Source organism: Suillus plorans, assembly GCF_016647745.1.
Source record: "Suillus plorans strain S12 chromosome Unknown HD556scaffold_24, whole genome shotgun sequence".
Lineage (NCBI taxonomy): Eukaryota > Fungi > Basidiomycota > Agaricomycetes > Boletales > Suillaceae > Suillus > Suillus plorans.
The window spans coordinates 24,422-49,069 of NW_024537408.1; the positions used below are offsets into that span (position 1 = coordinate 24,422).

The 24,648-nt window shown below is 47.0% G+C and overlaps 9 protein-coding genes across 9 annotated transcripts; 3 read left to right on the forward strand and 6 right to left on the reverse strand.

The window, feature by feature from the left end:
- Positions 1–9: 9 nt before the first annotated feature.
- On the forward strand, positions 10–1,597 carry HD556DRAFT_1366907 (HAD-like domain-containing protein). Its single transcript, XM_041302827.1, has 8 exons — positions 10–197; positions 252–508; positions 556–613; positions 670–727; positions 781–883; positions 941–1,035; positions 1,089–1,153; positions 1,207–1,597. Exons 2-8 carry the CDS (start codon positions 376–378, stop codon positions 1,463–1,465), a joined length of 771 nt encoding a protein of 256 aa, XP_041160810.1. The 5' UTR covers positions 10–197; positions 252–375; the 3' UTR covers positions 1,466–1,597.
- Positions 1,598–2,278: 681 nt separating this feature from the next.
- HD556DRAFT_401273 (uncharacterized protein) lies at positions 2,279–3,062 on the reverse strand. The gene has a single exon (XM_041310503.1). The coding sequence runs from the start codon at positions 2,863–2,865 to the stop codon at positions 2,473–2,475; it is 393 nt and encodes a 130-aa protein (XP_041160811.1). The 5' UTR covers positions 2,866–3,062; the 3' UTR covers positions 2,279–2,472.
- A 1,193-nt stretch (positions 3,063–4,255) lies between these two features.
- HD556DRAFT_1269671 (uncharacterized protein) lies at positions 4,256–6,245 on the reverse strand. Its single transcript, XM_041299159.1, has 3 exons — positions 5,482–6,245; positions 5,018–5,420; positions 4,256–4,965 (listed from the first exon to the last, which is right to left on the reverse strand). The coding sequence occupies exons 1-3, from the start codon at positions 5,954–5,956 to the stop codon at positions 4,446–4,448; spliced, it is 1,398 nt and encodes a 465-aa protein (XP_041160812.1). The 5' UTR covers positions 5,957–6,245; the 3' UTR covers positions 4,256–4,445.
- Positions 6,246–7,066: 821 nt separating this feature from the next.
- Positions 7,067–7,922, reverse strand: HD556DRAFT_1442554 (uncharacterized protein; the record flags this gene model as incomplete). The annotated part of the gene is made up of 2 exons (XM_041306468.1): positions 7,067–7,245; positions 7,295–7,922. 2 exons carry the CDS (start codon positions 7,920–7,922, stop codon positions 7,067–7,069), a joined length of 807 nt encoding a protein of 268 aa, XP_041160813.1.
- Positions 7,923–9,018: 1,096 nt separating this feature from the next.
- HD556DRAFT_401637 (uncharacterized protein) lies at positions 9,019–10,305 on the forward strand. The gene is made up of 12 exons (XM_041310504.1): positions 9,019–9,117; positions 9,168–9,286; positions 9,341–9,419; positions 9,470–9,483; positions 9,534–9,632; positions 9,685–9,694; positions 9,752–9,769; positions 9,825–9,858; positions 9,978–10,012; positions 10,065–10,103; positions 10,150–10,241; positions 10,295–10,305. Exons 1-11 carry the CDS (start codon positions 9,115–9,117, stop codon positions 10,153–10,155), a joined length of 456 nt encoding a protein of 151 aa, XP_041160814.1. The 5' UTR covers positions 9,019–9,114; the 3' UTR covers positions 10,156–10,241; positions 10,295–10,305.
- Positions 10,272–11,368, forward strand: HD556DRAFT_401823 (uncharacterized protein). The gene is made up of 8 exons (XM_041310505.1): positions 10,272–10,491; positions 10,547–10,606; positions 10,658–10,685; positions 10,741–10,798; positions 10,853–10,877; positions 10,930–11,059; positions 11,114–11,171; positions 11,222–11,368. The coding sequence occupies exons 1-6, from the start codon at positions 10,403–10,405 to the stop codon at positions 11,057–11,059; spliced, it is 390 nt and encodes a 129-aa protein (XP_041160815.1). The 5' UTR covers positions 10,272–10,402; the 3' UTR covers positions 11,114–11,171; positions 11,222–11,368.
- Positions 11,369–12,120: 752 nt separating this feature from the next.
- Positions 12,121–13,102, reverse strand: HD556DRAFT_1307793 (uncharacterized protein; the record flags this gene model as incomplete). The annotated part of the gene is made up of 2 exons (XM_041300058.1): positions 12,121–12,557; positions 12,619–13,102. 2 exons carry the CDS (start codon positions 13,100–13,102, stop codon positions 12,121–12,123), a joined length of 921 nt encoding a protein of 306 aa, XP_041160816.1.
- A 2,791-nt stretch (positions 13,103–15,893) lies between these two features.
- Positions 15,894–18,163, reverse strand: HD556DRAFT_1519279 (amino acid permease; the record flags this gene model as incomplete). The annotated part of the gene is made up of 12 exons (XM_041309125.1): positions 18,097–18,163; positions 17,923–18,043; positions 17,746–17,868; positions 17,506–17,686; positions 17,422–17,452; positions 17,152–17,371; positions 16,884–17,099; positions 16,758–16,833; positions 16,380–16,708; positions 16,147–16,328; positions 16,037–16,088; positions 15,894–15,941 (listed from the first exon to the last, which is right to left on the reverse strand). Exons 1-12 carry the CDS (start codon positions 18,102–18,104, stop codon positions 15,894–15,896), a joined length of 1,587 nt encoding a protein of 528 aa, XP_041160817.1. The 5' UTR covers positions 18,105–18,163.
- Positions 18,164–22,743: 4,580 nt separating this feature from the next.
- On the reverse strand, positions 22,744–23,947 carry HD556DRAFT_1366982 (uncharacterized protein; the record flags this gene model as incomplete). Its single annotated transcript, XM_041302828.1, has 2 exons — positions 22,951–23,947; positions 22,744–22,897 (listed from the first exon to the last, which is right to left on the reverse strand). A coding segment is annotated over exon 1 (428 nt), but the record flags the coding sequence as incomplete, so codon positions are not given.
- Positions 23,948–24,648: the final 701 nt, after the last annotated feature.

Below are 24,648 nucleotides of genomic sequence, written 5' to 3' on the forward strand. Positions count from 1 at the left end.
AACGTCAAACATTAATCATTGACAGTGGCATGACTTTCCGTAGGACTTCGAGTTGTACTACATGGTAGTCCAAGGAAGTTACTGCGTGTCCAGCTGCGGACTTTGACTAATATTTCAGTGCTATATTTCTCATTTTTATTATCATGACTGTGATGGGGAACACGCGCTTCAAAACCAGCGATGGACTAATCAGACTAGTGTGTATTCCGAACGACCATCAGGCCTGTGGATTGACTTTTATTCCATCAAAGACAGGACGCGCTAGTCCAACGCTAGTCTTATCAGTATTCGCAACTGACATGTGATTGGCACCAACTGATCCCGTTTCTCCCAGCTTGGCGCTTATCGATATATCATTGAAACACACCAACGATCATGACGAACACCGAACATCTCGACCTCCGCGAAATAGACGCCTGTTTATTTGATGTGTTCGGTACCGTCCTTAACTGGCACAGCACAGTCACTCGCCAAGTCGCCCGTCTCAGTAAAGGACTACTTCTTGAAGGTAAATAGCAGATCCCCACATGATCTCACACTGATCACACCTATCAGGTTCACAGGACGCAGTCGATTTTGCGGAAGAATGGAGAGCAGGATATTATGCTTATGTGTAAGTTCGTCGCTTTTCGATCTTGCCGTCAGATCATAAGGTGCACGTTCATGCAGCAAACGAGTATCACAGGGCGGGGAGGGTTCTTCCAATGCAGACATCATGCACCGAGATGTAATTCGCTCTCAAGCATGCATGCACATGATCTGTATTTGACCATATTACAGATACTGGACGATATGCTCACCACCCCGCGCTGGTCTCATATTGCAGAAGTGTGGGGGGAATCTGATCGCGATAATCTCACCTTGATCTGGCACAACTTGGATGGTACGAATCTTCAGGAAAGTGCAGAGACAAACACGACTAATACTTCAATTTCAATAGCGTATCAGGACACCATCCCGGGGCTGACAGAACTCAAACGCCACGTCAACATTCTCGCTCTGTCTAACGGGAACTTCAGATTACTTCTCGATCTGGTAATTGGGTCACCACGTTACGCATCGGGCCTTTCCCCTAATCAGCGTTACAGGCAAAGAATCAAGGTGTTCCCTGGGATGGTATCTTTTCGTCCGAGCTGTTCGGATCTTACAAACCGTAGGTCTCGCTTTTATATATGTACGTTATCCCCTCGTCTGACGTTTGTGCAGGGACAAAAAGGTCTACCAATCCGCGGCATATCATCTTTCTTTACCTCCTCACAAGATAGCAATGGTCGCTGCACACAGATACGACCTCCTCGCTGCTGCCAGCGTAGGCTTCAAGACGATATATGTACCACGCCCTGCTGAAGATTCGCGCGAGGTGAGGGAGAGCATGCGTAGCAAGAAGGACGGCGGTGAGGTGGATCTTGTCGTTAAAGATTTTGAGGAGCTAGCGAGGTTAATACGTGAAGCTCAACAAAGCTGAAGTGCGCATTTGGTACATACTTTGTAAGTCCTTGACACATCGCGGAATCATATCACAGTATATCAGTGCGAACGAAGTGGGGTAACCGAATCAACGATCGATCGATCATGTTCGGGGTAATGATGCGAACGAACAAATCATTATATTTCATAAATGCAATTCGTAGTCGTCGAGAGGAGCTCTACGTGTAAGCTCTCTTACATAATAACTACAAGATTCTGACATGTGCTAGCATGTGAGGTGTGCGATGTCCTGACATTTAAAGGCGTTCCTCCGAAGTGTGTCACTTTTACAGAATTATCACTGACTTGAATTCTAATGCAAAGGAACGATCATCGATGATCGATCATCCTTCTTTCTTCGATTGACCTAGTCAAGGAAACCATCTCAATTCGACAAATCGGAGGACTTGTGCGGGCAAGACCTACTAGACAACTTCTAACAGCCGGTTGACCGTATTCGTTGTTCCTTTACAAAGATGGAGCACGGACGGCTTTACCTTGAAACTAACCCGAGCCGTGCTCGCATCTATCACTAGTGGTTCTGGTAAATGGCAACAAGTTCGTGACCATTACTGCAGCTGAAACGTGTGTAAAAGGAAACTTGTATCGTATATGCTACAAGGTAGCAATCGAAAGCTCATCTATTAATATAAGTACAGTTAGTGTAATGTGTGCAACAATATATATGAAAAGGCTGGCGAGTACAGCTAAAGATGCGATAGCCTCGTTCGAATCGTCCAGCCAAATGCTGTCCACTCTGAGACATCGGTTAAACGAAGTTAGTTACTGCACCGATAGTCAGAGCAGGTAACTAACCTCAACCTGCGACTTGCAGAGCGCTCGGATGCGGACTGCTCCTTCCATTTGATGTTGAATTTCACCAAGAAACATAGCTGTACTCTCTCGCATATCTGGATTGTCGCCGCGGGCCTGGTGACGTTGCGCACCAAAGGCATCATCAGAATCCGTTAGAGTATCACGAGCAGTTAAAAACTGTATCGTGGCTCAGGTAATCATGAGTTCTGGGGCGATCAGCGCTATCACCATGATGCCTAGGCGACGAGATATAACAATCGCTTCCCCCTCGTCCATACCCGGGATGTTTGGGTGAATTGCAGTCCATGTGCATGGGAGGAAAGTCGCAGCGCAACTCCGGATGATGTCCCACAAGGATCTGGTGTTACTGCAGGATGAAGGGTCACTGATGTCGAGTGTACGAATGCTGGTGTCATTGAGGCTCGGCAGTGAAGCGCAAACGAACGTGATGTGTAACAGTAATAAGATAGTCAAGGGTAAGCTGAGGGTCATGATAAAGTTGAGGGCGTACGTCTGCTTGATCTGCTCCTTCTTTAAAGGTGCGGTTGTGCGCAAAACAAGCCGGGTCAAGGCCTCATGCATCGAGGCTACCAATACCCACCACTAGTACAGGGAATCCATGATAATACACGTCTTTCCCGTGTGGAAAGGCTGCGCAACGTTCGATGAATGCTAGCCTAGGGTCTTCCATGGACTGTGGTCTACGAAGGGGTATTCGTCTCAGGAAGCTGAGCCATCCACGATCGGGATGCGCAACATCGAGACAAACAAACACGATCAAAGGCCATCGGCAACTCCCGACGATATCAAATTTCAAATCAGTCTGTCCTGAGTGTCCTCGTATACCATCAGATGCATGGCTTATGATAGCAACAATATTTTTTTACTATGACAAGTCCAGGAGTACCACTACCACAATCCGGGCGCTTTTCGACACCAATCACACATAATATATACATTCAGTAAGCCGTCATGTTTTGGGTACACCATCATAATTTCATATCGCATCCGAGACTTGACTCGGATGTACTGGTTTGACGGGTAGCCTCAGTGTTCTCTTGCTTGTGTGGGGTGATGTAACCGGACACCTGCACCAGCTGATATCGTTGCACGAACTCCCAGCTCTTCCGAGTCTTTGCCGTCTCTTGAAGCACACCATGACAAGCACCTCGACCTCGACCTCCGCGCGAAACAGACGCCTACTTGTTAGACGTATTTCTGTACCGTCCCCGACTAGCACAGCACAGTCACTTTCCAAGTCGTCAGCCTTAGCTAAGGACTGCTTCTCGAAGGCAAGTAGCAGATCCTCAGTGATGATCTCACACTGATCACGTCTATCAGGCTCACAGGACGCAGTCGATTTTGCGGAAGAATGGAGAGCCAGGTATAATACTCATATGTAAGTCTATCGCTTTTCGATTTTTCTCTAAGATCATAACGTGCACGTTCATACAGTAAAAGATAGTATCACGGGGTGGGGAGGGTGCTTCCAACACAGACATCATGCACCGAGAAGTAATTAGCTCTCAAGCGTGCATGCACATGATCTGTATTTGACCATATTACATATACTGGACGATATGCTCACCACCCCGCGCTGGTCTCATATTGCGGAAGTGTGGGGGGAATCTGATCGCGAAGATCTCACCATAATCAGGCACGACTTTGACAATACGAACCTGAGTTAGAGAAGTTTGCAACGATTATCTTTCTTCCTTTGATTGAAGGACTTAAATGCGGCCACGACCTAGACAACTTCTAACCGCCAGCTTGCTTCAACGCGTATCTGAATGATCATGACTCGTTCGGCGAGGTATCGATTGTGCTCCATGGCTAGTGTGCTTCGTTTTATGCGAGGTGTTACCACTTGGTCTTGGAAGAATTTTCCACTTTCCTCTATGATATCTCCCCTACCAGTAAGACTCACATCCCTTTCACGCCACTGTAGCGGCGCTGATAGATTTCGCATCAGCATACATCCCATCCTTGATTTATGCACTGCAGTTTGTCTAGACAGTGTTGTGGTCGCATTCAAATATTGGAACAATATTATTCGTTGTTCCTTCACAACCGTACAACACGGCCGGCTTTATCCCGAATCGTGCTCGCATCTCTGATAATCAGAGGTCCATAGTTATGATCGTGACATGAGTAAAAGGAAATTACAAGTGTGGAATAAACTTGGTCCAAGCTACTGTATCGTATACGCCAGGAGGTAGCGATCGAAAGCTCATCAATATAAGTACAATCAGTGTAACGCGTGCAACAATATATGCGCCCATGAGTAATAAAGCACAGAATCTGGTAATACCGTAAGGATCCTTCACAGGATCCAGCCAACGGTCATAGCTAATAGACAACAAGACAATAGATACTGGCACGAATACTATCACAAGGGAAGCCGCACGCCATACTATTTGCTCTGTGTGCCCCTGAAACAAAGCATTCCAGCACAGACAGTGCAGACCTCCAAACACTGTCCCACTGAAACATCCAACAAGAAGTATAATGATGATATGGCGTTCGAGACTGTCATGATTGTAGCCACCCGCAGACGGAACCCGACGTGAATGGACAGCACGGAAAGAGATGAATGGGCCACCGCCAATAAGACTCAGCCAGGGATAAATGCAAGTGGAAAGAATATCACTTTTATGTTCGGAGAATTCTCTATGTGCTTTTCTAAGATGCAGGCGAATTAGAATAATTTCAAGTAAGAATATTCACGACATACTCATAGGCTAATTTGCTCGGTGGGGAGGCAGTTGTTCTCCAATAAACAGCATGAGGACGTCCTACATCCTTAGGCTTCTTCCACCAAAAGCCATAGGCAATGCAGGTCAGGGCAGCTACAGCAAGGGTGTCCAGTTCAAGCAGTGTCATTGGAAGGTTCTGAACGTAACGGGCGACAAGTTGGAGGACGAACCACATCAACTGAAGAATGACAATGCCTTTGGATAATGCGTCACCCTTGCTTCGATCTTCTATGTCTGCCTCCACGATGATGGGCATTTCCACAGAGCTCTCACGAACAAAGCGCTGAAGCTCGTTGGGTGTAAGAGTGGCTCGCGGCTTGTCATTGAAGTAGAGCATGAATCCACCCATCCACGCGAAAAACCCATGCGTCATTGTCCACTCTGCGAGACATTCGTTGAACGAAATTAGTCACCACACCGAAGGACCAAGCAGGTAACCGACCTCTAAAAGCGCGATTTGTAACATGCGGAGCGCTCAGATGCGGGCTGTTCGCTCTATCCGATGTTGGAATCTCACTAAGCAACGTAGCTGTACTGTGGGTCTGGTGAAGTTGTGCACCAAAGGCATCATTGAAGTCCTTTACGGTTTCACGAGCAGCTATATACTGTATAGTAGCCCAGGTAACCATAAGTTCTGGGGCGATTAGCGCCATCATCATGATACCTAGACGACGAGAGTAAACAGCGAATTTCCTCTCGTCCATACCCGGGATGTTTGGGTGAACTGCACTCCATGTGCATGCGAATAGAGTCGCAGCGCAACTCCAGATAATGTCCCACAGCGATCTGGTGTTACTGTAGGATAAAGGGTCACTGACGTCGAGTGTACTGAGGCTGGTGCCATTGATGCTCGGCAGTGAGGAGCAAACAAACGGGACGTGTAACAGAAATAGGATAGCCAAGGGTAAGAAGGTCATGATGAAGTTGATGGTATGTCTGCTCAATCAGCTGCTCTCTTTAAGAGTGCGGTCGCACGTACAACAAGTCGACTAGTCAGGACTAAGTCCTCAAGGCTTCAAGGCCTCATGCCTCGAGGCTACCATACCCACCGCTAGTACAGGGAATCCATTCAGATGATACACGTTTATCACATGCGGAAAGGTTGCACAATGTTTCATGAATAGCCTAACCTAGGTCCTCCATTGCATGATGCATGAACGTTGAACGATCGCCGAAGCAAGAAGCACGGTCGACGCTTATTCGAACTGAGCCGCATCGGCAAGTCCCGGCAATGAAATCAAATACAATCTAAAAGCTTAAGTAAGCCTATCCATCCGCTTGACGTCGTCCACCTCAGCTGCTTGAAACGAATATGTCGTCGAGCTTTTCTTTTTCCCACCCGTCACTTCCTATTTCACCAACACAGCTACTCTTCGATCACGGCGTGTCTTGCATAGTAGCCTACCTACACTCTTGTGGACCCGACTTGCGCATCTCACTTTAGTTGATAATCTGGCTGCCCATCCTCGCAACTCAACCATCTCTCTTTCAGGCCAGATCCACGATCGGGGCAGAATGCGCTTCGCACATATGTAGAATCTTTGTTCTTAGTGTGAATCTATTTGCAATTCTAAATGATTATCTTATCCACGAACCTCCTTGCAATTGCGGCGTCCAAAGCTAAAGATAAGCTGAAGCAAACATGTTGAGTAGAGTCCGGGATCTAATTCGTTGTGAAAGTACACAGTATGACGGGCCAAACAAGAGGGTTCAACTGAGTCTGTCCGCCTATATATGGGAGCTGAGCGTATTGGTTTCTTGTTCAACCCTTGCTTTCCAATCCAATATTGCAAGTAAATCACACGGTAAGTTATGGATTTGCTGCTGTTCTCTGCCGCCTTTGTTGAAGTGACATATGATTGCAGTGAGCATGATCATATTAGGGTCTGCTAATACCTTACAACCCGAGCCAGTTTATCAACGGACCGTGTTATGCCTACTCCATGGCAAAAGTTCGTGGCCGGTTAGATGCGGTCTCGATATTTGGAATATTAAGCCATCCTACTTTCTCCCGAGCATTATGCGTATCATTCCTGGTGCCAAATGCCCAACTTTTTCATGTAGAGCTGGAGTTCCCTCTCATCCGCTTCGAATATGACAGCTTCTTTCCAATCGTCGTCAGATTCATCATCAAAACGAAATTGACACAGCCCAAAGTCGATGAGCACCACTCGTCTAGGGTGACTGCTAGATACAACAATGTTGTCTGGGCGCATATCGGCATGGATGATACCGAAAGACGCGAGGGTGCTCACTGCTCACGGCCTTTACGAGCTCCTGGTATGCTGAGCTAGGGACTGAATGGGGATCTTGGATGGTTGCGAGATTCTCGCCTGGGATGTACTCCATGAAAAGCACTCTGGGAGATATGGCACGACCTTCGCCGTGGCCCGAGATGACCCGACCCGAACCATAGAGCCGCGGTATGGTAGAACCCTGAAGGTGTCCAAGGCATCTGTAGGCTTCGACTTCACGTGCAAATGAAGCCTCGTACTGGCGATAGTAGAGTTCTTCCCACAACGAGCCATCCAAGAACTCTCTCTCCCCTTGAGGGATACTAAAGTCATCACCCGGTGCGAATGCACGACGGTCAGCTGCGGCCTTTTCATTGGCAGCGGACCAGAGGATGGGAGATCGTCTTGCAAGGAATGAGTCTTTGCGCTCGTAGTTGAAACGAGGATCAAATATTTTAGCTATTAGTGGATTGGGGAGGCCGGCTCTGACAGGGGCATCCTCGATTTCGACGCATAAGACCTGGCATTTTGTGAAAGGGGTAAATGCCTTGCGGATGAGAGCAGCACACGTGAATGAAGATGTCTCGTCGTTGAAGGGAGTTACCTGCAGCTGGAGGCGACCTCCTTGGGTGTAAGGCTCTTCTAACATCGTCGCACAAGAGCTCCTAAGCGTTTACAAAAGCTTGTCGGTTGAACTTTTCAGAAATGGCGGAGTTTGAACGGTTTGACCATCTACTCCCAGGTCTCTACATCCTAAACTAAACAATCTGGAAGCGCTAGCCTCGAGGCTGGCAAACGATCAGGAAAGGTCAATTGGCAATGCTGTCACGTTCATTTCCACCACCTCAAAAGCTTAAGTGAGTCCGTCTCTACTTTGGGCGAGCAGCCGTTAGCGTTTCTTTTTGAACCACAGGACGAATATATCGTCAAGCCTTTCTTTTCTCGCACCATCACAGCTATTCTTGGATCACGATGCGCCTCGCATCGCAGCCTACCTACGCTCTTGTGGACCCGACCTGCGCATCTCTCAAACTAATCGATAATATGCGAAGCTGGCCGCCCACCCTCGCAACTCACACGTATCTCTCCCCAGCCAGATCCGTGATCGGGTCGGCATGCGCTTTGCGCCTTCATCCACATATTCATAATCTTGAATTTGCGAATCTATTTGTTCCAAATATTTCTCTTATTCACGAGCGTCTGAGCGACGCCCAAAGATAAGCTGAAGCAGACATGTTGAGTAGAGTCCAGGATCTGATTTGTTGTGAATGCTGCGAAAGTACACAGCATGACGGGACGAACAGGAGGGTTTAGCTGTCCGCCTATGGGAGCTGAGCGTATCAGTTTCTGTCCAACCCTTGTTTTGCAATCCACTATCGCAAGTAAATCAGGGTTTTCGGGAACTTGACTACATAGGCTAAACACCTTTGGCTCACTTCTGAAATTCTCCAGTGTTCTCCTGCTTCTCACCCAATGCAGCACGTACGTAAAATATCGTGACGAACCGCGACGCAGTGGCTGACGCAGTCTCATAGCCCCGGAGGAACTGGAGTGTCGTTTTATTGCTAGAAACAACATAACGTACATTACTAGTTCTCTAAGAACTCGATCAGACACGACTCAGAGGACCTGGACTCACGGTCATGGTGTTCAAGATATCATGATACGATCTTCTCGTCAGTTCAGATCACATGGTGATAGAGTTACAGTGTGCAAATATATATCCAATGGCATTAAGGGAGTCCTCCCTTCGCGAATTTTTCCTATGCAAGAATTTGACAATCGAAGTAGGGTCCGTTCCTCAAGAATGGAACAAGACGAGAGCCTGTCCTGTGTGTGATATGGCATGCAACACCTCCTTACCGCCTTGAGCGACTTATAAGCTATATTGCAGGGTTTGGCTTTCCAGGTGTCTTTTCGTTCTCCCACTACTCCGCTCCGAGCCATTATCTTTGCAATGTCTATTGCTCTGGACCATGGAGCCATGCCCATCGGTGGCTTGCTGGGCTTCGGGCACGTTATCAACCATCATGCAAGAATATGATAACTATCTGACGTAACTCACAGCTTGTCGGGTTGCGTTAACATGCAATTCATCGTGTACTGCCGGGTGTATTTTTACGAGAGTTGGCGTACTAAGTCATTGGTACAGAACTTTGTCTTTCAAGTTTGCATTTTTTTGATCATCTTACGCAGGTCATTGTAATATGGTACGTTCGAGCGTGCTGTTGTATGTGAGACAAATACAAACGGAAGTCAGGCTGCTTGATTTATGCCATTCCGCACTTGTGGCAAGCGCCCTCTGGGATTCCATCATTGCGAGTGATAGTGGCTTGGATACACTTGACATAATCCCCTGGTATGTGTGATACCATTATTCACAATCAGTCGGAAAATTAATGCACCATCAGGAGTATTGGTGTGAGAAATCGCGTTTTGGATATGTTGGACTGTCGTTACTAATGCATCCTCGTACAGCCTGCGATAGAGCTTACTGTGCGTTTTCACTCGTATGGAACTGCACAACGCTCACTGCTGGAATATCCATCAGGCTATGATCACCTTCATCGTCCAACTTGAGGTTGGCTATATCATACAAGGACAATATGATTTTGACTCAACCGCTTCAGTTTCTTTGCGTACCGAATCTATAGACGTTCGTGCTTCTCTTCCTTTATTTTCACACACTGATGTCGGTGGGTAGTGCAAAGTAAGAAGCTCACTGTAGTGATTCCAATTGTAGGTTTTGCGTTCAAAAGTCTGCTATGTACTTAACGTGATGTTCTTTCAGGTTGTGCTCTCTCTCGTTCGTTTAGGTAGGTACACTTTAGTAAGTAGTGCAATAATGTAAACTCATTTTGACGTTTTCACTTCAGTCATGACTAGCAGTGATTTATCAAACATTCACACTCGTGGTTCTTTCGATAACGCACATTCTTTAAACTTTTTCAGTCACAATGAGTGAAATGTGAGCAATATTTGAAAACATGATTGATAGCCACTGAAACTCGTTTTCTGCAGGCTCAGATTGCAATCATACAGTGCATTTTTTCAACGTGATTTCTCATCTGTGGTGGTGTGCACCTTCGTAGTGTTAACATACAGATAGTATTTTCTTGGATATTCACGATGGGACTCTCACTTTCGACACTCGTGGATATCATGATCACAACTTTTATGTGCTACTTCTTTCGCAGAAATCGCCCAACCTTTACAGAGTAGGTTATCATATGAGCTTTCCCACTGCACAGCTGACATTTATTCGTCTCATAGCACTATCCGTATCATCGACGCCCTGACGTTCTGGACAATTCAGAATGGCTCAATGACAAGGTGTGACATATGAACGTAGGTCACGAGCTATCTTCTGAAGCCACCTTGTAGTACTGCGACCATCGCGACATTGATTTGCGTGAGCAGCCGAGTCCGTGGTGTTCTGTTAAGTCTTGACCATTCAAATATCACAGTGGAAAGTTATGCCTCAGAACCTCATATTCCTAGGTCTTCACTTCATTGTAGCAAAATGTAAGCTATTCATAATTCTCGTAAATATATCTCATTTGGATACTGATGAAGCAGTACATGCAAATTCCCTTTTAGCTACGTGAGTCACAAGTCCGATGCGATGTTTACGACTGCAGTTCAAACTACTTCAGTCTCAATGCCAGAAAGCAAATCTGGAACGGAAAGCAACACACTCCTACAAACGATCGATCTATGCCAATCGTCTTTTTGGAGAACTTTGAGCACGCACCTGAATCTTCGACCATACAACAGGAATTCTAGGTGAGATCTGTAGACATCGTCGTTGAATGTATCTTACATCTCACATAACTACAGATGCAGTTTTATGCTTGCGAGTCGCCAACTGAAAGCAGGGCACCAACGTGGAAATTTGGTGCGTAGCTCTCCCATGTACTCTCAATATGACCTTATTGACTATTGTAGGTGCAAGTAAATGTCGAGGTGCAGACAGACAGCGGCGCAGACCCAGTTTGATGTTCTGTAGTTCGAACACTATGCTAATGACACTCTCACGACCCTTGTTTGCTGTGTCTCTGAGCTGCGAGCCCCTCGGCCCTGTCTATTGGTCAACATGTCATGGGTACCTTGATGGCAAGCGGATCGATCGAATATCAAAATGTTCGACCAATAGTCAGGCTGAGGAACTTGAACGATGTCAATAAACAATCCGGTTTCCAAGCTCTATTAGTCAAACAACGGGGAAACAGTGAAGAGACGAGGGATTCAAAGCATGCTTCTAGCAAGAGGATAATCATGATCGTGATGTAAGAGGAAACTAAATATGTGGAACGAATGTGGTCCACGCCACTGTATCGTAAACGCCAGGGGGTAGCGATCGCAAGCTTGACACTAGAAGTACAATTAGTGTAATGCGTGCGGCAATATATATGAAAGCGGTGGTAACTACAGCAAATCTCACAACCCAACTGTCATGAGGGGAACCCAGCAATATGACCCCGCCAAATGTCAGAAGAAGAGGTACCGATGCGGACGCCATCACAATGGAAGCCACACGCCATAGCATCTGATCTGTGTGCCACTGAAATAAATAATGCCAGCCCAGGCAATGCAGTCCTCCGTATATAACGGCACAGAAGCATCCAAGGAAAAGTGTAATGACATGATTACGATCGTGACGATTATCATTATTATAGCCACCTAAAGACGGAATCCGATGTGCTCGGACAGCACCGGGAGAAACGGTCACGGCAGTGCCCATAAGACTCCTCAAGGGATAAATGAGAACGAGGAGATAATGATGCCAGCAATCCAAGGAGAATTCTGGATTTGCTTCTCTAGAATGTGGGTGAATAAGAATGATCTCAGGGGAGAATATTGACCACGTACTCATAGGTGAATGACAGATCCTGAAGCGCCTCTGCTTTATTTTTGTTCCAATGGATAGGATAAGGGCGTCGTACATCCTTAGGCTTCTTCCACCACAGGCAACAGGCGATGCAGGACAGACAGACTACAGCCAGGGTGTCGATTTCGAGAAGGGTTACGGGAAGGTGCTCGATGTAACGGGCGACAAGCTGCAGGATGAACCACCCCAGCTGCAGAATGGCGACTCCCTTGGATAGTGCGTCGCCCTTACTTCGACATTCTATGTCTGCCTCCATGATGTCAGGGATATCCACGTATTCATTTTCAATTAAGTCTATGAGTTCCCTGGGAGTAAGAGCGACTCGTGGCTTGTTATCGCAGTAAAGTATGAATCCACCCATCCATACGAAAAACCCATGCACCGTTGTCCACTCTGTGAGACATCCGTTGAACGAAGTTAGTTACCGCACTCAAAGACCGAGCAAGCGACCAACCTCTGGGATCGTGACCTGCACCATGGAGAGCGCTTGGATGTGAACTGTTTTTTTCATCTGATTCTGAAATTCCATCTAGTAATGTAGATGTGCTCTCTGGACGGTCGCCGCAGGCCAGGTAAAATTGCGCATTGAATGCCTTGAAAGTGTCAAGGGCACTTAGAAACTGTATTGTGGCCCAGGTGACCATGAGTTCTGGGGCAATGAGCGCCAGAACCATGATGAATAGGCGACGAAAGAAAATGGTTATTCTTCCCTCGTCCATACCCGGGATGTTTGGGTGAATTGCGGTCCACGTGCATGCGAATAGAGTTGCAGCGCAGCTCCAAATGATGTCCCACAAGGTCCTAGTATGACTGCTAGATGGTGAGCCGGTGACATCGAGTGTAGAGGTACTAGTACAATTGAGAGGAGGTAATGCACAAACAAATGGAATGCATAACAGTAAGAGGATAGCAGCGGAGGTGAAGGGTAGGAGGGCCATGGTAACTTAAGTTGAGGGCATAATTCTATTCATTCCGCTCCCCTCTTTAAAGGTATAGAATGTATGGCAAGTTGGGATGTCGCAGGCTTGTGTGTGTAGACATGTTGAGAGATCAGGGGCCGTAGAAGTGGCGCAAAAATGTGAGACATTGTTACTGTGCATCGTGAATCTCATCAGTGAACCAGTGAACAAATGAGAATGATGTTGAAAGTAATATGATGTTGAGCATCGCAACAATCAGTGTAAATTTGTCGACCGCTTTCATTTGGCATTGTGGAGGAATGTCCAATTTCAAGCGCGCATGCCTGGTAGCTCTCAGGCTGTTTACCTCAAGGACTCCTTCACCTGGATGGTTCTAAGAAACGACGTGCAAGCATGGGTTCATGCATTTCAAGATGGACCAAGTCTGAGAATGATCATCAAGGAAGGAGGTTGCAGTGTGCGGAAATGAAAGACACTTGGGTGATGCTATGCCATACACTGAGTTGAACCGCTGTGTATATTGATAGTGCAGTACGAGTAGAGGTCCTGTGACGGACTGTTGTGTAATGAAAGCATTTCGCTGATTTGAATCGGCGGATGTACTTAGTGACCGTGAACAGGTTCAGGAACTGCTTCAGTGGGCTTGTGGAATCAACTGGGATGCATCAATATATGGCGCAGCACTGTTTGCACGCCAAGTTGCAGGCGGATAAGAAGCCACCTGGTCTTAAAACCGAGTCGTGTGAGATACTATCATGTACCAATGAAGCTGCAGAAAACTCACGTTGTTCTTCCTCAAACAAGCGATCCCTGGCTGAATGAGTTGGCAGCCGCGTTTAACGTTCGAAGTTACTTCATATCGAGGCTCTGGATCGTAATTACAGACAGGACACAAGGAGAGCTTCGCTGCTTACTGGATTCTGGAAGACTGGAGTATGGATCCGGCAATCGTCGGATTCCTCACCCCTGCCTTGCCCCTTGCCTACTGACAAGAAGGCAATATTAATATGAAGGGCAGCACGGACTATCTAGCGCTGAGCGCTAGGGTAGGTGCCGGCGCTGGTGACACCCAGCGTAGTAGTACTAGTACCGCTTGAAGTAGGAATTGAAATTACATAATCTGAACCAAATCTGTTTTTCACTTACGGTCGGTGGAGTATGACTGCTTGCAAAATGAACTTCATGACTCAAAGGTGCACCGCTCGCCACAGACAGTCACAGACGCGCTAGATGAAGAACTATGAAGTGGCCGCGGTATATGTTGATGACGAACGTTTCAAATGCTTGAATGCCACAAGCAGAATGTCAGGTCGAATTCTGATCGTCCCGCTTCGGCACTGCTATGATCGATGTTTGCGTCACGAGAAGCTGGGTCACCGGTGGCGAAGTATAATAACAGTGATACATGTGGTTAAAGTTCAGGAAAGTAGGACTTTCATCTCGGTTGCTGAGCCACGAGGTCGACAAGGGTGAAGAATATTTGTCATGATGTTCTGTCTGCACCACCACTAATTAGTTCTTCACCATAGCACGGCTACCCTCCACGCCATTTTCTATCTTTTAGGAGTTTATTCTTCATACCTAGTCATCATCTGCACAGTCACAGCAATTGCACCCTGATCCCTGCGTTAACTTGTCGCACTTCAGGAACGTCTAATTCGACGAAACATTCACTCCTTCGAGCTTATTGAAATCAAAAGAGTCCAGGATCGCGATAATATTGTGATGGTGAAACAGTGGTGCACGAGATGGTCCGGTGCGGCTCCTCATGAACATGGTGCTGGTGGTGTCACCGTAGTTCTCATACGGGTCGCGCGCCTGCGTGCCATGAAGATGATGGTGAGACTAAAAAGAAACGCATGTATGTGGATGACCGTCATTTGCTGACTCTGCAACGCAAAACGGTCAAACCTCCGATGCCATTGATAGAACTAGCTTTCCTGACGTTTCAATCAGTCTTCGTAATTCGACCTAGAAAATCTTACCCTTCGCTAGTTCAGTTCGAAGTCCAACCCTATTCCACATTATCATAGCCACCCGGGCCCCTTGGCTACTTTACGAAGCATGCACGCTGGTTAATATCATTCGATACCTTGAAACGATATTACCTGCCCTTCGCCAATGTATCCTCATAATATTTCAAGCGCGCATGAATCGAATATTTCAGTCCCTCATGGCGAGTGGTGGGTGATGTTGATATATTGTTGCGCCGTTCTACGATTATTGATGCCTCGTTTATGGCGTGGGTCGATCAGAAAGTCTGCGGTGGAAGTACAGTGCGGAGAAGAAGCTCTGTAGATGAAGGTTAGGGGCGTATTGATGGCAATGTGGCATCATAGTATTGCAGGAAGTTCTTGAGGGGTTATACAAGAGATCGATCTCGACGAAGACCTGCAGTCTGGTTGCAGCACAGCAGCTGATGAGCGCTCATGACCTCGATTGTAGATGGTGCTCGCTCGTAGTCCCGACATTCAATATTCACAATCGAAGGTATCCATAGATACGCCGTGTCCCCTCATAGTATCGTGTCTGACACGAGCTAGTGAGCATTTATCGGTGCTGCAGCTGATTTTAATATCTCTACCACTGCTAAAAATTACGTCGAAGGCGATGAGGCTGTGATTCCAGATTTAATGAAAATGGCCTATTCATGTTTATTGAACGCAGTTTTTGAACTGCCCACTGGGTTCTGGCGGCTGATTTGGGCACCATATCACTACTAGATGATTAATGGCCATTGAGCCCTATGAGTAGTATGTTCCACGAGTAGAAAATCGACCGGTGATATGTGAGGAAAGTGAGATATGTCCTAGTATCTCCGCAAGATGAATAATGGACCCGACTGCAGCAGCGCTAGCTGCGCATTGTGTATTGGTATAACAACGAACCGCATCACGCCTGTAATGTTTCTTGCGGTAAGCAAACAACTCTGATGGGAAAAAGAACACATACCAAACTCATCCAGATCGCCTCCTTCCAATTTTTCGGCGAGGGTTCTTTAGATCTCAAAAAGATGAACGGTCAACCCCAGTCACAAAGAAAAATAATGTGGGATGTCACACCTCTCGACATCTAAATTCTCTGTCCCGGACTTGAAATCCATCTCGCTCGGTTTTACCAGGGGCACCCGCATCACAAATTTCGCAGATGCATACAATACCGAAAACAGTACGATAGGCAAATAGGTCGTCACGAACGTCGTACGAGACCAATTCGCTTTCAAAAAGACTTGCCATCCGCTGAACTGAGATCATAGTCAAGTACTCGATAGCAGTGTGATAATCTGCATACTTACCAGGAGAGTTACCAGCGACGAAGCAATGACCCACCACGATGCATATGGCTGGAGTCTCGAGGAATATGGTAAACATTTCCTGTCATACCCTTGCGCCAATAATCCCCGGTGGAACCTGACATAGGTTACCCCAACACAGAACCACGTTAAGAGACCCGTGGTAGCAGTCATGTCTGCAAACCAGGTAAGAACGATGCCGGAGCTGGTGTTCACAACCATGTATGACAGAAGGAAAAACAAGGAGCAAAAAATGACGGCCACGTATGGATGGCCTGAACGTGACGTGCGCAAGAAAAACTTGGGAGCATTCCCAGTAGCAGCAAGGCCGTCTGTGAATTAATATTGAGGATGCGAAATTCCGTGCATTTGTACACGTACATAATCCCCTCGATGATAAATATAAGTCGCTTGAAGAGGCGGACCAAGCAGAAGTTAGGATGAGTGCGTTCAAAATCTGGATTGGGTCTTATAGAAGGGAGCCGCGAAGAGCATGGAAAAACATACCGAAGGCAGATATCTAACCCCAGCCTGATTAATAGCGATCACGAATGGGGATGACGAGGCATCGGAAGAGTTAAGATTCAAAAGAGGGTTGTTGGAAGGGACAAGCAACCCGATGACGAAGATGCTCCCGACGTAAAATAGGAAAATTCGGATGTATACTGTCCGTATCGCTCGCGGCATGGTGTATCGAGGGTTCTTCGCCTCTGCAGCTGCCATCTGAAAACATAGTGAGGATAGATTTAGTATTAATCTTAAAGAGAGAACATACAGTGACAACCTCGGTTCCAATGAAAGAAAAGGCAGCCTGGATGAGTACACGAACAAATCCTAGAAACTGCCCCTTAGCTCCAGCTATCCCATCGAACTGTACAAAGGGTCCGGGATTCTTCCAGTACCGGAACCCAATACGATCATGACTCGGGCCACCTCCGAGGTCAAGCACAATACCAAGGATGAGGAGCCCTGTTATCGTGATGACTTTGATGGACCTGATCGACGATAAGTCTACACAGCCATCAAGGCAAAAAGAACTGCTCACGCGAAAATAAATTCCATTTCTCCGTAGGTCCCTGAAGATTATATCAACGTGTACAATTGACATTCATTGAAGCAAGGGACAAACCAACGCTGAAAAGATTGATTCCAACAGCAAATACCAGACACACGGTGATCCACACCGCACTGTTAACTTCGATATTCCAATACTCAACGAGAGTAGCAGCAGCCGATAACTCAGCTTCACCAAGTGTAAAATGGGTTGAATCTGAGAGGACTTCAGGGTCATACTCACCAGGCATCGTAAACTGATACAAAATTAAGCCATGAGGATCTTCGAACCGTTCACTACAATATAGCATCTTACCGTCCAACAGTACCAACAATTCCAACCCATCGCAAAAGAGAAGGCTGGATCGACAAATCTTTCCGCAAGTCTGACGTGACCGCCTGCAATGGGAAGGAGAGTAATCATTTCCCCGACGGTTATCTGTTATATAACCAGGAAAGTGAGAATACAGAAGCACGCCAAAGACGAACTCACCATAACACAGTAGCACGTTGTTCCCATGAAAGTATACCCGAATAGAAGTCCCACAGGGCCACCTTCCATCAATGCCGTCGCAGTGCCTAGAAATAATCCCGTACCAACAACGCCTCCGATGCTAGAAACAAATTCTATGAGACATGTGTGTTTCTGAAAAAGACGACCACTCGCTTGATCATGGCAACATGACGCTCCTTCAGGCGTCGTTGAAGCGGCGTCCTCAGAAACAGGGCAGCGGTGTCGGGCAGTTCACTATGTTCAACGTCATAGACGTTGGCAAGCACTGTTGGCGTCCTTTTTGTGAAACACAAAGGTACCATCCTTCTTGCACGAAAACCTGTGTTCCCTGAGATCGGACAATAAATATGCCTCGATGTCATATCAGCAATTAAGCTCAATGTTCAACGTTCAATCTCCACACGTGACAGTCTCCTGACACATTGAACATTTCATATCGAAACAGATTAGAAGGTCACAGTTACGGCCTCATTGGCGTGACTCCGTTGGCGGCTCCAGGTATTCCGCAATGATATATCATATTGCATTCCGAAAGCGGTTTGAGGGGTGTACTAGTCGATTGCGGAAGAAAGCGTAGATCGGTGTATTGACCAATGCAAATAGTGCGAGGCTGCCTAGCTGTTTCATGTTGGATGTGATACTTCAAAGCAACAGAATAAAACTTTGGATCATAAGTGCACGCTCAACAGAAATCTGGGACGGACAAAACATTGGATATGCACTCTGCCAAAGACTCAAATCCGAGCAGGGCTAAGATATCAATACATCCCCGAACAGATCACCAGAAGCTAAAAAAGCAAACTGGCGTAAATTATCTTCCACAACTAATAGGATAAAGCACTGCATGAGAAAGATGCGAAGACCATTGTTCAACGTTTATCCTGTGAAGGTAACGATTCCATGTCAGTTACCACTGACGGAACGGCTGAAGCACGTAACCGACCTCTAAACTCTGCAGATTACAGTATTCTTTCATCCAATTTCAGAGCTTTACTAAGCATGCAGTTGCGCTCTCAGGTGTGGGATATGATCGTGCACCACATGCATCATTGTTCTTTGCAGCGCCACAAGCACTATCAAATTACCGCGTATCTTAGTGATTGCGAGTTCTGGGGCAATCAGTACCATAACGATGATGAGCTGGCAACGACATAAAATACTCACTTTCTCTTTGTCTATAGCTGGAATTTTCGGGTGGAATGCGGTCCACTCGCAAATACATGACATCGCAACGCAGCTCCAGATGCGTCCTACAATGATCTAGTGTTGCCGCTGGATGGGTAACATTTTCAACCTATCAGTAAAGAGGCGATTTATGGCTGCCGGCTGCGTTGACAAGAGCTGAGAGAGTGATATGTGCTGGGTCGGAGTGGAACGATCCACTGGCAATGGCCGAGTCATCGGTCAGGACTCGGCGCTCACCAGCTTTTTGATTACGAACGAAAGTATCGTGGGGAGAGCCCGCAGGAGAATGCGTGCATGAGGTCGGTGAGGACATGTAGCGTCGAGAAGTGATACGAGCCAACACCGAATATTCGTTAGGGTGCAGCACACTGAGCACAGTACCGAGTATGCTGAATGAGGGCGGGGTTTACTGCGGGGTTTCGGGGTGGGAAGCTCAAGGGAAACTTTGCAACACCATTACCCGGCAAGCGGCCGATACTTCACTGGAACTTCATATACTCGGGCCTACTCATCTTGGTGCAATGACTGGATATCCGCAAATCGCAGGACATCTATCACTCTAGTATGCATGCTTAATTGAAGTTTCTTGTTGTCTCATACACATCAACTCGCTGTCGACACATAATGCACAGTGAGTCCAGCTAGAATTCAGCCAAGCCACTATCCTTGCGACTAATATACATATTCTTAATAGCCACGCATTCTGACCTTCCATCCCAGCGCCCGCCACTTAACTAGTCTCCTGAGGCAGGCCTTAGACAAAGGGAGACAGCAGTTCCTTCCACACTACTGTTTGCCTATGCTCATATGTTTATGCGTTAGTTAGAATTTGACCGGCTGGACGCCATTGACGACCTTGCGCATGTTGGCCCGTCACACGAATGGCTTTTCACCAACAAGGTATCCGCCTCAAAGCCAGGAGCAAGTCACAGATGGGTGTCAGAATGGTTTCTGATGGTACAGATGCACTATCACCAAGCCTAATGTGACATTGAGTGGTAGCCCGTGGCGAAGCACAGCAAGGGTATGTTCCAGGTTTCGACGGGTTGTACTGCCATGTTTCTTCAATTGTGCTGATTAAATTTTCTCCGTAATACCCCTCCACTTCATTTTGAGAAGTTTCGCATCTTGCCATTATCTGCGCAGCCACAACTTTTTTTTAGTCTGGTGCCCGAACACTACACTTACATTCAAGAATGACCCATCTGTCGATTTCTCGTCGACCTACCGTTCACTTCCTTGAGCGCACCAAAACCGAGGGAATCGATGGACGCAAGAGCATTATGATGGCGCTCGCGCGTGGATCACAGGGTCTTCAAGAGCAACCGCACGTGTCTCCTGCTCTGTATTTTCTATGTCGGACACTACCAAGCCAATTTTTGCGGCTTTCTCCACTGTGTTCTACCAAGTCCCGCATTCGCAAGCCTCTGGCACACCAGAAACCCATGCACACGTTCCTGTCTCGAAGCAGGGTCTTGCCTTGAGGCATACGCATGATACGCACGAGACTCTACCTGGCCGCTTTACATTATCACTTCCTTCAATTATAGTTCTTCGGTGGTTGTTCCATAGCGCCAAAATTTGGCATTTGTAGGAGTCGAGCGCAGATTCGTATCGGCAAGCCGAAGGGATTATCCGAATAGCACTGCCGAGTCGTTATCAGTGCCGCCTTCCAGGGACCAGGACGATCGATCATCTAATATCGTTTGACAGGCGTTGCAACAGATATAGCTGTTGGCCGTTTCGTCACTTGTAGTTGGCTATTAAATGTTCATCTTAGAGTATACAGATGACCACTGGCGGTCGTTTTCTGCGGCCATTGAGTGGCTAATGGCCACTTCATTTTGTATCATGTGGCATCATGGTTGGCCGGCCCAGCATACCAATCCAAGAGAAACCGTTGTTCTTTTCATGCCAAGTCTCTCCAAGGAGACGAATGTTCCATTGGAAGCGACAGATCTGAATTTTGTTCTCCACTTGAAGGTTCAGTCTGGCGTGCTGCAAATATCGCCTTCGCGCATCACTCGACCTTCATGCAAGATGCTATACCGTCTTCCACCACCAGAAATGATCGACTCGGCTGCTCGTAGGAGCATGTTTCAACGATCTCACTAGGCACTGAAATGCGAGACAACTACATAGCACTGATCGCAAATCAGAAAGTCAGTCGATAATTTCGCATCTTTGTATATTCCAATCTTTATTTCATGTAGCTCAGGACTGAATTATATGTCCTGTACTCAAAGATCGTGTCTATCCTGCTGATCTTCGGGAATTAGTTGGGGATGACGGAAGTCATGCAACGATGGAGTGAATGCTCGTAGAAGAGAGAAGGAGACGGTATCAGATAGAGGCGACTCTGTATAACCAGTCTATCGAGGGCTTGGAGCAATTACGGCCACATAAGCTTCTTTGACGGCTGAATGTCTTACTATGTAGCATCAGCACGCATAAAGCCCTTCAGCCATGCATGAGGTCGTGGTTCCCTCATCGATGTTAGGGACAGCGGCTGCACCTTTGACCTGTTCGATAGCTACGCGACAGAATTGGTCAATGAGGCCTTGAGGGACGAGGAACTCATCCCAGCTGCTGGGTCTTCGATTGAAAAACCTTCATCTCTGGCCGGCCCTACCCTTTCAGTAGCGCAGGATGATGCGGGATTTGCTCGCCTTGCACGCAAAGATGTGCCGTGCCAAAGAGTGACAAGGGCATTGGCGAGGAGATTGACGACGAGGACAGTGACGAGGGCATGCACGAGGGTGCGAACGACGACCACGAAGTTTCGTAATGTCATTTTCCATGTAACGGTTCGTTGTGTAAATGGTTGGTTACTACTGATCGAAGGGTTCGCACATTGCATTTTCCTCTGTACTTAGGTCTGCAGGTTGGCGGGACCTTGGACTTAAAGTTTTCCTCTGATCGTGGTCTCCGCAGGCTCGGGGATGTCATGCCTAAGAATTGAATTGAAGCAGATAGTATAGCCTTGTGCAGAAATACAAAGCTAGCAACTCCGTCACGTTCGCAGATGAGAGTCTGCATCTTTGCAACTCTGCATGGTAGAAGAAGCTCCTAGAGTGCTGAAACGGGTGCACTATCGTTCAAAGGATAACTTACCAAAGAGAGTCTTGCACCATAAGAACACGTAGTGCAGGATTCAGATTGATATCCAGAAGAAACGGGCTGCACGCTACTGGTCTGGAGTGTACTTTGAAGTTGGAGTGCCTGCGGAGCACTGGCACATGCATACTAAGAACGGGTACTGCGAGTGTGCGAATCTAAGAATCTAAGAAGTAAAGTGCGACGGTTTTCGGGAACACTCGCGCGCTCGCGTGGCTTTCGCATAGATACGCTTAGATGCGCTTAGATTCGCTTGCGTCGCTTACCTCGCTTACCTCGCTTAAACCTCTTTTTGGAAATCTCGCGTGGTTTTCTCGCGTGGACTCGCTAAGACTAAGACTAAGACTAAGTAAGAAGAGTGTGAACGAAAAATCTGAGAGAAATTTTTACAAGTCCGAAAATACTGCCAAACGCGATATAGTGGACAGTAATCCTCACGCCTACTGCGCCGTGGGAACGCAACGGACAAACAACAGACTTTTCCTACTATATGGGAAAGGCATCGAGAATAACAAAAGCAATAATAGAAATTTGATTACACTTTTGGTTACACAAATCATTACACAACTTGGCTGCTGCTTTTGAATAGAATTCTCGAGTTGAACTGCCTTTCCCTGCAGCCAAGTGTAATAAAGTGTGATATACACTTTTGGTGGGTGTTATTTCTTATCAATGATAATAGAAATGACTAATTGATGAGTTCAGACAAATTTTGCACTTGCTAAACAACCGTTTGAATTTAACAACCATGGATGGATATATACCTATTCTGTGAGTTGCTGATATATATATTGCCATGTGCAAGGTGCATGATGCTCATATCTACACATTAGCAATGGAGAACAAATCACCCCGGAACGTGATCGACACTCCCAACGCGAACAAGACAGGATCAATCGACTTCAAATGACTTCACCTACCAGACGTAATCGTCGTCGTGCTGCCCATGATAATCAGGACAGGCCTCTGCCTCCTGCACCACAACCAAATTTTATGCCAGCTAATGAGCCACAAGCAGGACCTGTTCCACGACCTTTTGCTTGGCAACCTCCGCCTCACTTTCAATATGAGCCGCTTCCAGTTGCACAATATCCCGGCTTGCCACGAAATGCAATTGCACATGTGCAGCGTGCTCATCATCCTCCTCCAGTTGATTACAATGCACGCTTGAATGAGCGAGTAAATGCAGCTCAAAATGACAGACGCCATCAGCGCGATCTTCGCCGGCGACAGGACAGAAATGAGATAAGACAGCAAGCACAAGCAGAGGCAGCCGGGATGCAGCCCCCACAGGTGCCTCACATTCCTAATGAACCTGCTCCTCCTGTATATGGCCCTATTCATTATGAGGGTGCAGTTGGTCCTCACAATGTCAACAATCCCCTGCACTACTTTGTGCCCAATCCTGCACAACCTTTACATGGACCACCTCAACCTGATTATCATCAGTTTAATGCTCAATTTCAACAACTTTGGCAGGCAGAGCAAATGGAAAATGAGCGCATTAGAAATGACTTGCTTCAAAGACAAGTGCAGGAGGAATTTCATCGACAGCAGATTCAGCTACATTTACAGCAGCAATTACAGAGGCAGGAAGCTGAGCAACAGCAGATTCAGCAGCAATTGCAACAACAGGAAGCTGAGCATGCCAATAGACAAGATTTGGATAATCAGCGAGCAGGTCAACAGGCAGAAGAGCGCCAACACCGCCAGGAGCAGAGAGATCGTGAGCAACAGGAGCGTCTTGAAGAGGCATTGCGTGAATATGACAATCCTGCTTCTCAGCAGCAGCATGAAGATGACGCGGAAAGAAGAAGAACTCAAGAGCAAGAACGTCGCCAGCAGCGCGATGCAGAGGATGATGAAAATATTAACCAGGCACCTGTCCAAAATGTTCCTATCCCAGATGGAGCTCGACCATACACAGAGCCCATTGATCATCACACTCTTGGTCCTCTTAATGTGGAGTGCCCCAACTGCCATGCCATGCATTTTGCATGTGAAAGACTCACCAAATCATCTGCACGAAATCCACGGTTTGGTACATGCTGCTTGGAGGGAAAAGTCGACCTTCCTCCCTTTCCAGCATGGCCACTCGAGCTGCAACAGACATATGGAGACAGAGCATTTGTCTCCAAGATTCGCCAGTACAACAGTGCTCTTGCATTCACATCCGTAGGCGTCACCATCGAGGATAGGGCCCTTCAAGGCTCTGGCCCAAATGCTTTTCGTATCCATGGATCTCTTCACCACCTTATGGGCAGCCTGATTCCCCCTGAAGGTATTCGGCCTTCATACGCTCAGATCTACATTTATGATCCTGAACGCGCCACCAACATCCGCGCCAACCGACCAGGAAATGAAGGCCTTGATCGTCGTATTCTCAGAGAGCTCCATGATATG